We start from the raw sequence: 16,353 nt of genomic DNA on the forward strand, positions 1-16,353 counted from the left end.
AGGCCAACCTAGTCTATAGACAGTTCCAGGGCAATAAGTTGTTTCTTTACAAAGAGAAACCCATCTCAAAAAAACAGAGAGTGTTAGGTAGTTGGAAAAGACCTAGGAAGCCAAAGACCTGAGTTCTGTTCTTGGCGCTATCAGTTTACTAGTTAATATAACTTTGACTCTATTCCTTTAACTTTATTGACACTTTGTAAATGGAAACATTTGGATATTGTAAATTCTTTCCGGTACTGAACCGGCCACAGTTATGTGTCATGACTTACTCAGATGGAATTATACTCAATTTTAAAGGTGGGAATATTTTAATTTGATTAATTACTATACTTGGGTTAAAGACACATGAAATGTTGATTCTGTTTCTTATATATTTGCATACTATATTTGCTGTATAAGTAATATAATCTATATATGCATGATGAAATTCTTCATAGTTTGTTGCAAAAGAGTGATTATTATTTTACTTTTTCTTTTTTTAACTTTATTTAATTATGTATGAGTGCTTTCTGCATGTACACCTGCATGCTGGAAGAGGGCATCAGATCCCGTTGTAGATGGTTGTGAGCCACCATGTGGGTGCCGGGAACTGAACTCAGGACCTCTAGAAGAGCAGCCAGGGCTCTGAACCGCTGAGCCACCTCTCCATCCCTATTTTACTTTTTCTACTGTTGGGAAGTACTCCCTGTGTGGTCTCTCACATTAGCCTCCATATTTCTCATGGAGAACATTACCAAAGTGGGGGCATGGGTTCTAATTTTAAATTTTTTTTTAAAAAAGGGAAAAATGATTTAATTCGTGAAGAATGTAATTCCACATAGTAATTTTTCTAGTGCACATTTTTATGAATAAAAGTCCCTTACTCCAAGAGTCTGGAAAAGACATAAACAAAAGAAGTTCCAGTGTCAAATATTTTAGCCATTAAAGCATAAGTCAGCTGCAGTTTTTCAGAGAGATAGTGTCTCAGAGAAGAAAAGAGGCCTTTGAAATGACGTTTACTTCAATGGACACGTTCTTCTCACAGTCTCCTGAGACTCAGGACTGATTTCCATTTTCACGTTTCTAAACAGATAACATCACTAAGAGTCAACAGAAATATGATACGGTTTTTGCTTTCTATCAAGTTTTCTTTCTTTGTTATTGTTGACACGAATAGTCACATGTGGCCGTTTGAATTGATTGAGTTACAAGAGTTACATGTTAGAATGAAAATAATTATAAAATCTTATATTTTTAGAATCTGCAACTCTCATAAAAGCATCCCAGTTTGGTCTGTAAAATGGAAACATGTTGAATAACTTACAGGCAGTAATAGATGTTAGCCTTAATAAAAATAAAAATGTGTATGTACATACATATGTATACATACACCAGCACAAGTATGATACATATATTAGATACATTTATATTAGAAGTAAGAATGTGGAGAGACAGGCCCAATGAAATTATGTGAGCATTTTATAACTTATGCCTATGATTTTGAAAATTTAATGAACTATGAATGTTTTTATATATATCCTAGACTTCAAATGTTCATAAGATGAATGATTTCACAATGTTTTCTTCTATTCTGGAATTCACTCTTTTAAAATCCTTTGACGCTCAGAAATTTATTTATTTTTGAAATAGGACATGACTATCTAGCTTACGCTGATCAGGTGGGTTCAGTTTCTGATCCTCTTGCCTCTGCTCCCAAGTACTAAATGTGCAGGCATACACCACCAGGCCTGGAGCCTCTTTGTGATCTTTTGTTTTGTTTGCTTTGTTTTGTCTTTTTGAGACAGGGTTTCTCTACGTAAGTAACAGCTCTGGCTTCTGGCTGTCCTGGAACTAGCTCTTGTAGACCAGGCTGGCCTTGAACTTAGAAAGATTGGCCTGCCTCTGCCTCCTGAGTGCTGGTATTAAAAGTGTGCACCACCACCGCCTGGCTTGTGAATTCAGTTAAACTGTACTTTGGATGTCCACATACTTTTAGATCCCATTTTACAATTTTTATGCCTAGTTTTCATGTTTATTTACCAAGTGGTGAAACAGATTTTTAATCCCAGTACTTGGGAGGCAGAGGCAGGTGATCTCTGTGAGTTCAAGGCCAACCTGGTCTACAAAGCAAGCTCCAAGACAACCAAGACTGTTGCACAGAGAAACCCTGTCTCAAAAAAACAAAAAATCCCAAAATCTAATTAAGTCTATAGGTTTTTATTTTTTGCTTCTGTGATATCTGTGATACTAGGCTGTATAAGTATTTTATTAATTCCATCAATCTATAAGACTGTCCTTGTTTTCTATTTACGCCAATATGTTTACATACAATAGAAATAATTCTTGTAGGGTTTGGAAACACTGATCCATAAGACCATCTCTACCCAGTCTTTTACAGAAGTTATCACTTTTAAAAACAGCTTTCTTGTTGGGCAGTTGGGCAGCGATGGAGCACACCTTTAATCCCAGCTCCAAATTTGAGTTCAAGGCCAGGCTGGTTTACAGGGTGAGTTCCTGGACCGCTGAGGTTAAACAGAGAAACCCTGTCTTGAGATCTCCCCTCCAAACCCTCAGAAATCAAAGCAAAAATCCAAAACAAAGAAACAGTGTTCTCATTTTACTCATGGTTAAGGCCTATTCAACCTTTATTTTTCTACTTTAGCCAATTTTAATAATGTGTGTGTGTGTGTGTATACACACATTGGCATAGTAAGGCCAAAGCTAACCTGGACAATATATATATATATATATATATAGCAAAACCCTGCCCAAAAACAAAACAAAAAAAATTCTAACTATGAGATACATCATCATACCTATTAAGGTTGCCACAGACCGGGCGGTGGTGGTGCACGCCTTTAATCCCAGCACTCGGGAGGCAGAGGCAGGCGGATCTCTGTGAGTTCGAGACCAGCCTGGTCTACAAGAGCTAGTTCCAGGACATGCTCCAAAACCACAGAGAAACCCTGTCTCGAAAAACCAAAAAAAAAAAAAAAAAAAAAAAAGGTTGCCACAGTTTTAAAGCAAAAAGAAGAAAAAGGCAATTTTGGGTGGTGGTGGCGCACGCCTTTAATCCCAGCATTCGGGAGGCAGAGGCAGGTGGATGTCTGTGAGTTCGTGGCCAGCCCAATCTACAGAATGAGTTTCAGGACAGGCTCCAAAGCTATACAGAGAAACCCTGTCTTGAAAAAATAAATAAATAAACAAAACAAAAAACTAGCAGTTGCACTCCCTACAGAGACCAGCCTGGTCTACAAGAGCTAGCTCCAGGACAGGCTCCAAAACCACAGAGAAACCCTGTCTCGGAAAAACCAAAAAAAAAAAAAAAAAAAAGAATTCCTACAGGGGGGCTGGAGAGATGGCTCAGAGGTTAAGAGCATTGCCTGCTCTTCCAAAGGTCCTGAGTTCAATTCCCAGCAACCACATGGTGGCTCACAACCATCTGTAATGGGGTCTGGTGCCCTCTTCTGGCCTGCAGGCACACACAGAGACAGAATATTGTATACATAATAAATATTTAAAAAAATTTAAAAAAAAAAGAATTCCTACAGATCTGAATATGCCAGTACTCACTGTAGCCTTAGCCTTATTCACAGTAACCGAGGGGTAGAAACAAGCCAGGGTTTGTTGTCGGAGGACTAACAAAGCATGACATGCAGCACAATGCCGTGTTACTTAGCACTGCAGGAATCTGGTTCTGATATGAAGTACTACATGATGGATTTTACAAATACTAGACTAAGTGAAGTAAGTCAGACACAAAGGACAACACTATGTGATTCCACTTAAATAGCTACACCAAACTAATTCAAAAAGACAAAAATACTAGAAACTACCATAAATTTAGAGGTCAAGAGAAGTGAAACATCATTACTTGACAGAGTTTGTGTTTGGAGTTAAAAAAAAAGCTAAGGAAATAAGTGAATGTAAACAGTACCATTTTGAATTTAATAATGCTAGTGGATTGTGCTCTTTAAAAAAGTTATCATTTACTTTGTGTGCACATGCGTGCCTATGTACACACTATTTCTGCCCCTGCATATGCATAGATAGGGTCACCGTGTGAGTCCCAGGGATCAAACTCAGATCTTTAGGCTTCTGTACACACCTTTCCCCACTGAGCCATTTTGTTAGTCTCTGAATTGCATCTTTTAAAAAAAAGCTAAAATGAGTCTGGAAAAATCACTCGGTTTAGAAAACTTGCTCTTACAGACGGCCCAGGTTCAGATCTCAGCACCCAATGGCAGCTCACAACCATGTACACCCAGTTCTGGGGGATCCAACATCCTCTTCTGACCTCTGTGGTCATGAGAAAGGGAAATGGTGCACATTCAAGAAAAACATTCGTACACAGAATTTTTTAAAAAAAAAAAATCTTTTTAAAAATTGCTTAAATTGTTAGAGTAGATGGGGGCTGGAGATATGACTTGGTGGTTAAGAGCACTTGCTTCTTTCACAGAAGACCCAGGTTCAGTTCACAGCACCCACGTGGTGCCTCACAACCATCTGTTACTCCAGTTGTAGGAGATTTAGTGGCTTTTCCTGGCTCTACAGCACTAGACATGCTATGGTGCACATACATAACATGTAAGCAAACATGAATATACATAAAACAAACTTTTTATTGTGAAATGGGCCAGCCATGTTCTGTACATGTAATTTCAGCCTTTGAGAGTCTGAGGTTTGGAGAACATGAGTTTGAGGCCACCTGCACTACCTAAGGAGGTACAGCCTAGGCCACAGGACAAGAAAGACTTATCTTAAACACACTAAAAATAAACAAATAAATAAGAAAAAAAAAGACAACCCCCAATTGTAAAAACTTTACATATTTGGATATCATGTCTACAAGAGACTTGAACTTGAAATTCAAAAGAATTCTCTAAACCTGATAGGAAAGCTAAGCATGGTGGTCCATGCCTATTATTTCTAGCACTTGAGAGGCACAGACAGTAGGGTCTGGAAGTCAAAACCAAGTGGGACTCTAAAGTAAAATCCTGTCTCAAAAAAAAAAAAAAAAAAAAAAAAGAAGAAGAAAGAAGACTAGAAAAGAAAAAAGAGACAGTATTGATCAGCTGCAGTGTAGCGAAGCATAAACATAGCATGCTTAATACTGTTAGTCACTCAGGGTATGGTAACTCAGACTGCAAAAGAGCCTGAGGTGGTGGCACGTGCTTTTAATGCCTACACTCAGGAATTGGGCAGGTGAGTGTCTTGAGTTTGAGGACATCTTGGCAAGTTCAAGGCAACCCAAGGCTACATAGTGGGATCCTATCTGAAAAACAAATAAAATACTGCAAAATAGTTCACTGTATGTTTGCTAAAATGGCCTTCTAGAGAAACAGACACTACGAGTTGCTGGCCAAAATGTAGAAGTCTTGAAAGACTAATTGCAGATGAGGATCTGGCGTGGTATAGACATTTTAGGAAAGAAGATAACAGTTTCTAATAAAGCCAGACCTGTGACTACCACCTGACTTAGCAGTGTGCTCCTCAAATTCAGATGAAGACAAAAGACTTAAAACTACATTTTTATATCAGGGTCAGGGCATTTGGTTTCTCATCACTAAGAATAATGCTGGCTATAAAGTTCAGTTAGAGGTTATCCTCTCCATTCTCCTACTGAGTTAATCCAATGTGGTTTTCTAAGTTTAAAGTTTAAATTTGGTATATATATTCTTTGTTGTTGTTGTTGAGACCTTCCATTTTGCAGTTATTTCAAGACAATTTGAAGATGGATGCTAAAAAGAAATTCCACACTAGCTCAGAATTGACTATAATAAAGGGTTATTTATTTTGGGGTAGACACACAGATCACGGTCCTGCACGAACAGGGAACAGGAACTGATTCTAGCAGCTGGAAGAGTGAGGGAACGCACTTTACATTGGCATTTATAGTATAAGAAGCCATGCCTAAGTGGGCAGGTAACTTAAAGCTACTGGCTGTAGGATTTCCTACAGCACTTCCCCCTTTTGTTTAAATAAGAGTTCTAAGCCTAATACAAAATTATATACAATAAGAACAAACATCAGATATAAAAATTAGAATTACACCAGCATAAACAATGAAAAGCAAGAAACATATGTTTCAATAATTATCCTCTCCTAAAGAGTTTAAATCTCATAAATAACTTGGCCAAGTCATGAGAGGAAAGTAACTACAACTATCTAGTCTTCAACCCCATCAAAGACCCAAGAAGGGAAGTAATATTACTTGAGTAAGCAGGAAGTACAATCAAGCAGCTTTCAAAATGTGCAACAATTGACAGAGACAACTGGCTACCTGGGCAATCGCCCAAAGTCTCATTTGCAGCTTAGACGCAACCACCTCTGGCTAAGGCCTAGAGTGACTGACAGACCATTTTCAGAGGTAGGAAAATTTTCGAACTTCTTTCCCTGTCTTGGCAAAATTTGATAGTCTTTTTTCTTGTATCCTGCTTGTCCTGTCTGGACATTGTGCATTTTTCAGTGGTCGATGCATGGACAGTTCCTTGCCCAAAGGCCAGTTTTGCCAAGAAGAAAACAAGCTCCAAGTGGAGTGTCTTCGGTGCTCAACGTTTTCTCGGGAATAGATCAGTGCTGCCAGGAGCAATCATGTCTCACGTCAACAGAACCCTAAGTTATTTAAATGCCACATTCTACAGCTCTTTGAAGTAGTTGAAGATTACCTATCTATGCAGAATACAATCTCTGTGTGTCTAAAGAACCTGATTAACTATAAGTATGACAAACATGGATGACTCTTGACCTATAATTTTTAATATCTATATAACTTAAGACTTCATATGTAGTGTGCAACAAGTGAGGACAGTGACCTCAAAACATAAGCAGTGTATAAGTATCTTGATCAGAGGTAGAAATATATATTGTAATATGATATATTCTAAAATTGTATCAATATACAAAATGTCTTAAGCAGAGGTAGAATCATGCATGCATAAAATATGATAAAATAACTTTGCCTAGGTATACAAATATTGTAAACCAAAATAGGAACATACTCAATATAATTTAAGTGTGTATCAATATCCAAGAATCTATACCAATGTAAGTTGCTTATAAATAATAGCTCATAAGTATTCACTCTTATTATTCACTATTATTATTAGTGTGAGTAAGCTCACACTAATCTATTATCCCATCCAATTTCCTCCTTTTTTTTTCAAAGAGATCCCTGAGCCTACATAATTCCCTCCCAACCCTGAAAAAAATCATAATCAACACCTAAATGATGTCCCTAACCCTGAGCTGAAACTTTGCTGGGAGAAGGGGCGTCATCTTCTAGAATTACTTCCAGCTGTCATGGAGGCAATGTTCTTTCTATGGGATCCTATGAAAATAAATGATCCTATAAAAGTAAGTTCCAAGATTACTGTCTGGTATAATTGCAAATAGTCTCTGAGTGCACTAGTGCCTCTTTGAATGTTTTTATAAAACTTTTTAAAATATGTGTGTTTGTAACATGGGTTAGTTTTCCACAGAAATGAATTAAACTCGGGATTTTGCTGGTAAGCTGAATATTGCATTGTAAGACCCTGGGATTTGTTTGAGTCTTTTTGAGGAAGGGAACCTGGGGACTGTAGCTTAGTTGGTAGATCACTTCTCCAGCATGTATGAAGCCCACTGTATAAAATGGGTATAATAGCACATACCTGTAATCCCAGGATTATAAATTAAAAGTCATCCTTGACTACATAGCAAGTTTGAGGCCAGCCTGTGCTATATAGGTGACTTGTTTATAAGTAACTGTGTTTGTTTTGTGTCCTATATCTAAAACTGCTTAGAAGTAGAAGTGTTTTTCAGATCTTTTTTAAAACTTTGGACTGTTTGCATATATCCATAGTAAGATATCCTAGAGATAGGGCTCAAGTCTAAATGTAAATATTTGTTTCTTATTTGCCTTACACATATACCCTAAACGTAATTATATGTAGTATTTTTAGCGTTACCTGATTTTGACTGTGTCTTACCTAACCTACTTTGCTACTATCTATATCATATCTGTATCTCATGTCTGTACTCAGAAAATTTCATATTGGAGGAATTTGGATTTTTTTAGTTAGATATGAGAATTGTATCTGTCTAGTTTTCAAAGCCTATATAAATCTGTGGTGTGTACACCACCCATTGGTGGTGAGTATGAGAACAGGGATATGGTGTTTCTGTTGGTTCAGCTCTGAAAGTCCTGATATACCAGTTACAGGAGAGACCCTTGCCTGTGTAGTCCAGGGTTAGCCCAGAACTTCAGTTTCCCAAGCTTTTGTCCTCCTTAGTAGTTTTTGCTTGGATCTCTCCTATAGTGTCCTCTTTCTCTGACTAAGTGGAGAGGATACTCTGAATTTAAGGTGTTTTCAGCTTTGCTACTTCTGCTGCTTTAACTGTCTCCACATTACCAGTAGGTTCCCTGCAGCTCCTTGGCTTTCTCTGAATTTAGGAGTTTCCCTTCCTGGTCCTCACGTCAGAGCTAGAGTCATTTTACCAGAGTTCCTTCGTGCCCGTTCTTACTGCTCTAACTGTATTTTTCTAAACTGGAAGTTCCAGTGAAGGAAATGGGAAAGGTAAACTTGGAAATTAGTAATGCCTCGAGTGAACAGTACTTTGATTCGTCTATTTTCTTTTCAGAATCTCAGTAGCTGCTCCAGTGCACTGTATCCAGATTTTATGGTTTCATCTAGTGGGGAGGCTTAGGGTGTGTATACTAAGTGTTCTGTCCCACCAGGTCCCACAGCCATTTAGTCCCAAATAAACACACAGAGGTCTGCATTAATCATAAACTGGTTGGCCTAGTAGCTCAGGCTTCTTATTAACCCTTATAACTTATATTAGCCCATAATTCTTGTCTGTGTTAGCCACGTGGGTTGGTACCTTGTTCGGCAAGGCAGTCACATCTTGCGTTCTCTGCATCTGGGTGACAACTGCAGACATTTTAAATAAATAATGATTGGCCAGTAACCAGATAGGAAGTATAGGTGGGGCAACCAGGCAGGAAGTATAGGCAGGGCCACCAGGTCGGAAGTAGAGGCAGGGCAGTGAGAACAGGAGAATTCTGGGAAGAGAGTCAGTCTGTAGTCATCACCCAGACACAGAGCAAGCAAGATGTGACTGCCTTACGGAAAAAGGTAGCAAGCCAGGTGGCTAACACAGACAAGTATTATGGGCTAATATAAGTTATAAGAGTTAATAAGAAGCCTGAGCTACTAGGCCAATTACTAGTTTATAATTAATGTAAGCCTCCTCAAACTTCACACATCTGTGTGTGCACATGTATGTGTGTGTGCATGTGTGCCATGATGCATGTGTAGAGATCAGAACAATTGGTGAGAATTGGTTCTCTCCTTCCTCTATATGGGTTCTAGGTACTAAACTCGGGTTGTCAAGTTTGTTAGTAAGCACCTTATCAGCTGAACTGTCTTGCTGGTCATGTTTGTACTTTTTCATGCTAGGTGTACATATTTTGTCTTAGGATTGTTTTTATGTGTGGAGATAGAGGAGCTGTATCTCACTTAGGTTATTATGCTCTTGACCCCGTAGATTCAGATGACTGAATATACTTAGTAACTGTCATACTTTTTCATTTATTCCCCTGATAATTCCTATAAAATAAGATTGCCTTTACTTTTCTTCAATAGCTATGAGTTTCATGATGCAGGAGTTTAATTTTCTATCATCCGCTGTCTACTAAATAGTTTCTCAATGAACATCAATAGAACTAACTTTTTTCCCTTCTCTCCGCAGTACCTTGGCCACGTAGAAGTTGATGAGTCAAGAGGAATGCACATCTGTGAAGATGCTGTAAAAAGATTGAAAGCTGTATGTATTTGGTGATTGCTAATATTGATCTATATGTTATCAATATTTTCTTATGAGATTGTGCTCATTTGAATTTTACCACCCAGCAAGCAGTCAGAACAGTGTGTTCTCTCAAGGCAAAAGATGTGGGCTTACTGAAAAAGAGAACATCTCATATTCTGTGTTCAAAAGTACAGATTATAAAGACCAACTCCTCATTATCCAAATTATGCTTTTCACTTATTATGACCCATAAAAAACAAGCAGTATGAAATCTGATAGAAAATAATATTCTAAAGCCAGCCCAGAAATGCTACAGTTAACACTTAATTGTGATACCTGAATGATAACACTGTTAATTTTAAATCTATAAGAAAGAACTTTCCAGGGACAAAAGTAGAAGATACCTGAGCGATGCCTGATGCAGGACTTGTCATTATCTTGACTCCTACATCTTTCTTCCTGTGTTCCTCTGACAGAAATAACCTGCTTTCTCTTCCTTTTGCATAAACTTGAAATGTTTAACTCCTTTTCAAGAGACAGCGCTTTCTTTGCCTGTTACACCATCGAATACATCCTACATTCATACTTGTGTATTTAAGAAGGGAGAGAAAGTATTTACAGTTGATACAGGATCATATTGATGTGTTAATTTTCTATTTTCAATGTCTAAGTACTGTCCCATAACTCTTTAAGCCCCCTTCACAGCCTTCCTTCTCTCCAGTATGTAGCCATTCCCCACTTTGCTGTGAAAGCTCTAAGCATCACCTCTGCATGGCCTATCCCCAAACAGCATTCAGTTCATGTTACTTTGGGTTTGCTAGTATAAGTTTGGCTACTAATGAGTGCTTTTTTTTTTCTCAGTTTGCTTAATAACAAAAACTTTTCTGCTTTATTGGTACAGTTTATGTTACCTCTTGTGTATTCCCTCAGTATCGTATATGTAAAATTTAAAAATATATCAAAGAGGGGTAGATTTTACTTTGGAATAAATGCCTGAATCTGTTGTAAAAAGAAAAGTAAAAAAAAAAAAAATTAACTAATTGTAGAAGACAAAACATAAACAACTCTGTACAAATGGTACACATATATTCTTCTATATGTAGAAAAACCCCTTTTATCTCAGATTTTGGACAGTTAAATTCTTAAGTGAAAGGGATAGAAACCCATCCAGTTTCCTCGACTTCATCAATGTTAAGAAGGCTTACTCCCATGCTCTGTGGTCCATAACACTAGTTTGACAGATTTGCTCTCCTGTATAACTGTTCCCTGATTAAATACAGACTCAGATAATTTAGCTTTCCATTTTTATCAAAACTAGCTTAACAGAGAAATAACAGGTTTTTTTCTTACAAAATAACTCTCCATTCCTCTAGAATGATAAATTAGATGAGTTTAGGTAAGGATGTTTTAAAAATAATTATTTAACTTCTGAAAGACTGTTTTTGTTTGTTTCTTTCCTGAGATAGTTTTTTTGTATAGCTCAGTATGTACCCCAAGTTAGCCTCTAGCTTCTGATCCTGACTTGCCTACAGGCATGAGCCCCTATTCCCAGGCTAAAGAATATTTTATATCGGTGTATAATAATGATGGGAAACAACAGACACACCAGGAAATGAGGAGGGACGGAGACAAGGAGAGGTGGTTTAGCAGTAAAGGGGCTTGCTGCTCTTGTAGAGGATTCAGATTCAGTTCCCAGTACCCTCCTGAGGTGGCTATAACTCCAACTCCAGGGGTTCTAATGCCATCTTCTGGTTTCTGTGATTACCACACACATGTGCACAAACCCACACTCAGAAACATACATAATTAAAAATAAAAATAAATCTTAATTTAAAATCCTAGGATGCCAATTAGATTATCCTGAAACAAACTATAGTTATTAATGTCTTAAAATTTATATTACTTAGGGTTACAAAACCACTGTAAAATTAGAAAATATTTTAATTTTTAGAAAAATCTTTTAATTCGGGGCTGGAGAGGTGGCTCAGCAGTTAAGAGCACTGACTGCTCTTCCAGAGGGCCCAGATTCAATTCCCAGCACCCACATAGCAGCTCACAACTGTCTGTAACTCCAGTTCCTGGGGATCTAGCATCCTTATACAGACATACATACATGCAGACAAATCACTAATGCACATAAAATAAATAAATATTTTAAAAGAAAATTTTTTAATTCAGTCCTTTTGAATATCAAACCCAAGCCATCACAGGCTGCCGAGCTACATCTTTAGCATTGCTATCTAATTTTGTTTTTAATCTTTGGGTTTTTGAGACAGTGTCAACTTCCAGCACATTACCATCCTCTGCCTCCTGGGTATGTCACTTCATCTGAATCTTAACTTAAAAAATTTTTTAGATACATGTGTATTGTATAAAGTACAAATGAACTCCAAGATTTACAGATAGGGGCTAGAAAGATTCCTCAGTGGTTAAGAGCACTGTCTGATCTTTCAGAAGACCTAGGTTCGATTTTGAGTACCCGCATTGTGGTTCACTACCATCTGTAATTCCAGGGAAATCTTACATCTCCAAGAGACCCAGGCATATATGTGGTACACAGGCATATATACAGGCAGAACACCCACGTACATAAGATTAATTTTTTAAAAGTGTCTATTAAATAAAACAAGATCTCTCCCAAATCTAGATGTAGCCAGTATTTAAATGTGTAGTTTTTATTGCTGCTGCTGTTGGGAATTTTTGGCAGTTTTGAGATAAGGCCTCCAACTCTTCCCCCTTGGCCTCTACTTCCTACAAACTGGAAGGATGGGTGGGTGCAGCCTCTCCACTCTGCTCACCATCTAGTTTAAAGCTAATTTGTTGAGTAGATTTTTTTTTGTTTTATTTCACCTTTTACTTTTAAAACAAGATTATTGTTTGAGGTCCACGACTATTTGAATAACATTTAATGTGTTTTATATTTATCATAAGTAGAACCTAAATTTGCTTTTAAAAAATTGTAGTTATACAGGGCCAGACAGTGATTACAACTCACAAGGTTGTAATCCCTGAGCTGGGAGTGTGAAGACAAAGGTCTCTGAGGCTCACTCACCAACGGGTCTAGGTGAATTAGTGCCTCAACAAAGTAATATGAAACAATCAAGGAATACACCTGCATCATCCTCTGGCTTATCTAGGAGACTTAGGACAGTTATATACACTTACATTGGCAAATGTGTTAAAAAAAAAAAATCAAACTGGATTTTTGGGTAATGGGTAAACTTCTATTTATTATGTTCAATAAAACATCACTGTTCTGTAAATAAACTGTCTAGTGCTATACTGAGGACCTACAGTAAATAGGAAGTCTTCAGGGTATTGTCTTGTGAGTCCACATAGCTCCGTGGTGGTTTTTTGGTTTTGGGGGGGTTTTTTGTTTGTTTGTTTGTTTGTTTGTTTGTTTGTCTTCTCGTATTTTCACTAAGTAGAGATATTAGGTACCTTTATTTCTTGACAGCATTCTTTTAACAGATATCCATCTAGGATCTATAGCCTGCTGTGTCCAATTCTTACATTGTACCAAATGTTGTGTCGCCAGTGTGTGTTAGTGTAAAGATCATAAAGCTTCCTGAAAGACTTTTAGATAAGTGGAAACAAGTTGTAGGGGTGTATAAAGGTGCAGAGGGTTAAAGAAACAAAATACCTTTGCAGTCTGTTCAAACTGAATGTCAGAACTTTAAAATGTGAGGAGTTATGTAGCTCACATACCACCAGTTAAACAGCAAACAGGCATTAAGCCTGTCGTGTGAACAGCCTATAAACCAAAAAGTTCTATTTCTAGTGGTTTTAACCTTGTGGGGAATTGAAAATGATTTAAAGTATAGTTGTATGGGGACCTTCCCGAAGTGGTCCCTTGTAATTTAGAATTAGTTTAAATTGTGTTAGAGGTCATCAGCAAAGTTGACATTCTCCAGTGAAGAAAATAGTATCAAAATAGTTTTTAAAATATGTACCTCAGATCATCTCTTACCCTCATATACATGAAATAACAATTATTTTAACTCATTTATTTTGTGACATAATTCACTAATTACTACAAAGCTTAGATTGCATAGAATAAATTTCAGAAATGGCTGTTGCTTAGTTATGTTACAGGGTGGTAAATAATGCAGTTAGCAGTGAGCTCTGTAATTATTGTATCAGACTTTGCCTTGCTTCACTGGGATCCAAAATGCCTTTCATTGTAGAATGCTATTTCATTCCATTGCTTCTAAATGTCTCTCTTTCTCTGCCTTTGATTTTAGATTTGTTTCATTATATAACTAGTTCCTAGTATGTTGGGTTTTTATTAACTATTTGATATCTTTGTTTTAATATATGTTCTTATTTTAGCAGGTAAAAGAATCATATCTTTTTTTTAAAAGAACGTTAATATTCTCCAATCCATTATCTGTCTTTTATGCATTTTGCATGTCACCTTTTTTTTTATTAACATCTGGGATCTTTTATAAGAAAAAGAAAAAAAATCTCATCTTTAACAAGAGCTTTTCTAGGAGCTGAATTAAATATTAACTGTCGCGTCCTGTCCCCTCCCTGCCCTGCGCGAGAATGTTGAATCCTTAACTTTGGCTGCGTCCTTTAAAGCTGAGTGTTACTCATTATCTAACAAAATGAGGTCCACCAAACTTGGCAGCAGAAATCATTTTAGTCTTGCTGTGACAGCTACCTGGAACATGCTGGTTATTTTTTCAGCTTTGTTTAGATCTTGTGGAGATATTTGTTGTGACTTTCAAATTTTAGGGGAAATCGTTTTAGTGTTTAAAAACACTAAATGTGTTTTTAAATGAGTTCAAAAGCTAGGAGACTCAAATTTCAGCATCACATGTTGTCTTTTACTAGACATTTTTGCAACTACAAAAGTAGAGGACAAAAGTACAGCTCAGCCCTAGGAAGGGAGTAGAGAGCTGGGCTGGGGAGTTTGAACCTATCTACTTTGCATACATTCTTCAGATTTCCTTAATAATCAACTATGTAAATGGATCTTAAATGGTAGGGCTAGGTGTGGTGGTGAATCCCTTTACTCCCAGCACTCAGAAGGCAGAGGCAGATCTATCTTTGTGAGTTTCAGGCCAGCCTAGACTGTAAGTGAGTACCAGACTATATAGTAAGACCCAAAACAACAAATTGATGGTGGGATCATAGATTGTTATGATTTCCTTATCCTGATAGTATTGTATGATTACATCAATGTAAGCGTCTTTGCTTCAAAAAGAACAGTTAAATAAAACCCTGTGGCCCATGAGCATAATTTGATTTTCCAATATTTTTTCTATGCCCCAGTATAAGCATTAGCTTCAATCCCTCATAATGATTTATTCTGAACTGGAATAGATCCTGCTGTTTCAGTATGTTGTAGAATCGGTAAGCATACACATATATACACTTACACTAATGAATGTGGACCACCCAGGACTAAGCTCCCTAAGTTAGAAAGGGTATGGCAAGAGCTGCTGAGGTATGCTCATGATTTAGCTTTATGGGTTGCCATTTTTGTGTTTTGTTAAGGTTTGCAGTTCCAGAGCCTAAGGTGGTTTGCTTTTAATCTGGAATCTCACTACAAAGGTCAGGCTAACCTGGAGCGTCTTCACAGGCTCCTGTTTTATTTTTCCTTTTTTTCTCCCCCCTACCCCTTTGGTTTTTGAGACAGAGTTTCTCTGTAGCTTTAGAGCCTGTCCTGGAACTAGCTCTTGTAGACCAGGCTAGCCTCAAACTCACAGAGATCCGCCTGTGCCACCACTGCCCAGCTTTACTTTTTATTTCTTTAAGAGGCAGGCTGATGATGTCAAGGCTGATCCTGAATTCCTGGACTCAGGCAGCCTTGCCTCAGCCTCCTAAAGAGCTTAGATGATAGATAGGCACATGCCACCACATTTGACTAGCATTGATTTTAAGTAGAAAAGTGTATGTAGAACTAAGCTTCTATTTGTTACTATTATGAATTTTAAATACAAAATCATGCCCACCTGGTATGTCCTAATCTTTTTATCTGCTGCCAAATTTGGATAATCTCTGTTGGAAAAATAGAGATTTCTAAATGAAGTAGTTGCCCTGCATGGATACAGGCTCTGGACTCCTCCCTCTGCAGGGATTCTTAGGTCATACCGTGTTGCCCTGCACTTCCTGCACCTTTTCTTTTCCCTGTCACCCTCCCTCCTGGTATTGATAACTCTTTAAAGCCCTCATCCCTCCCCTTCTCCCACTTTCCCTTCTATTTCTGTATGTGCTTAATTGATGTGAAACCCCGGGACATTTATTAGCCTATACAATAATAGCACTCGACTTGTCCCCCTGTTCCTCCAGGAAAGGAAGTTCTTCAAAGGCTTCTTTGGAAAAGTAAGTTTGATGCCATGATTATGCTTATTCTATAAGGAGTTACACCCCAGTATAGCACTGACATGCTAACAAAATAAAACCTTGATTTCTCCACAAACAGAAATAGATTTGACTGTATCTAAAAATTAAAGAATTAGTTGCTGTCTATGGTTTTAACCTGTTTTTCTTGTAATACTAAATCTCATTTTTAGGGAAACCCAATAAATGAATCAAGTAAGTTTCCTTTTTTAATGATCTCTTCAGCACCTG

The 16,353-nt window shown here is 37.5% G+C and overlaps 1 protein-coding gene across 9 annotated transcripts in view; it reads left to right on the plus strand.

Moving 5' to 3' along the window:
* Numb (NUMB endocytic adaptor protein) overlaps positions 1-16,353 on the plus strand; it is a 129,418-nt gene that overhangs the window by 86,217 nt on the left and 26,848 nt on the right. For 7 of the 9 annotated variants that reach the window (XM_057782221.1, XM_057782225.1, XM_057782224.1 and 4 more), the window contains 2 exons: positions 9,715-9,789; positions 16,072-16,104. In XM_057782221.1, the coding sequence (XP_057638204.1) occupies positions 9,715-9,789; positions 16,072-16,104 (108 nt within the window). The remainder of the gene's footprint in view (positions 1-9,714; positions 9,790-16,071; positions 16,105-16,353) is intronic. The other 2 variants (XM_057782226.1, XM_057782228.1) reach the window with 1 other exon arrangement.

The sequence above is a fragment of the Chionomys nivalis genome, chromosome 10 (assembly GCF_950005125.1).
Source record: "Chionomys nivalis chromosome 10, mChiNiv1.1, whole genome shotgun sequence".
NCBI lineage: Eukaryota > Metazoa > Chordata > Mammalia > Rodentia > Cricetidae > Chionomys > Chionomys nivalis.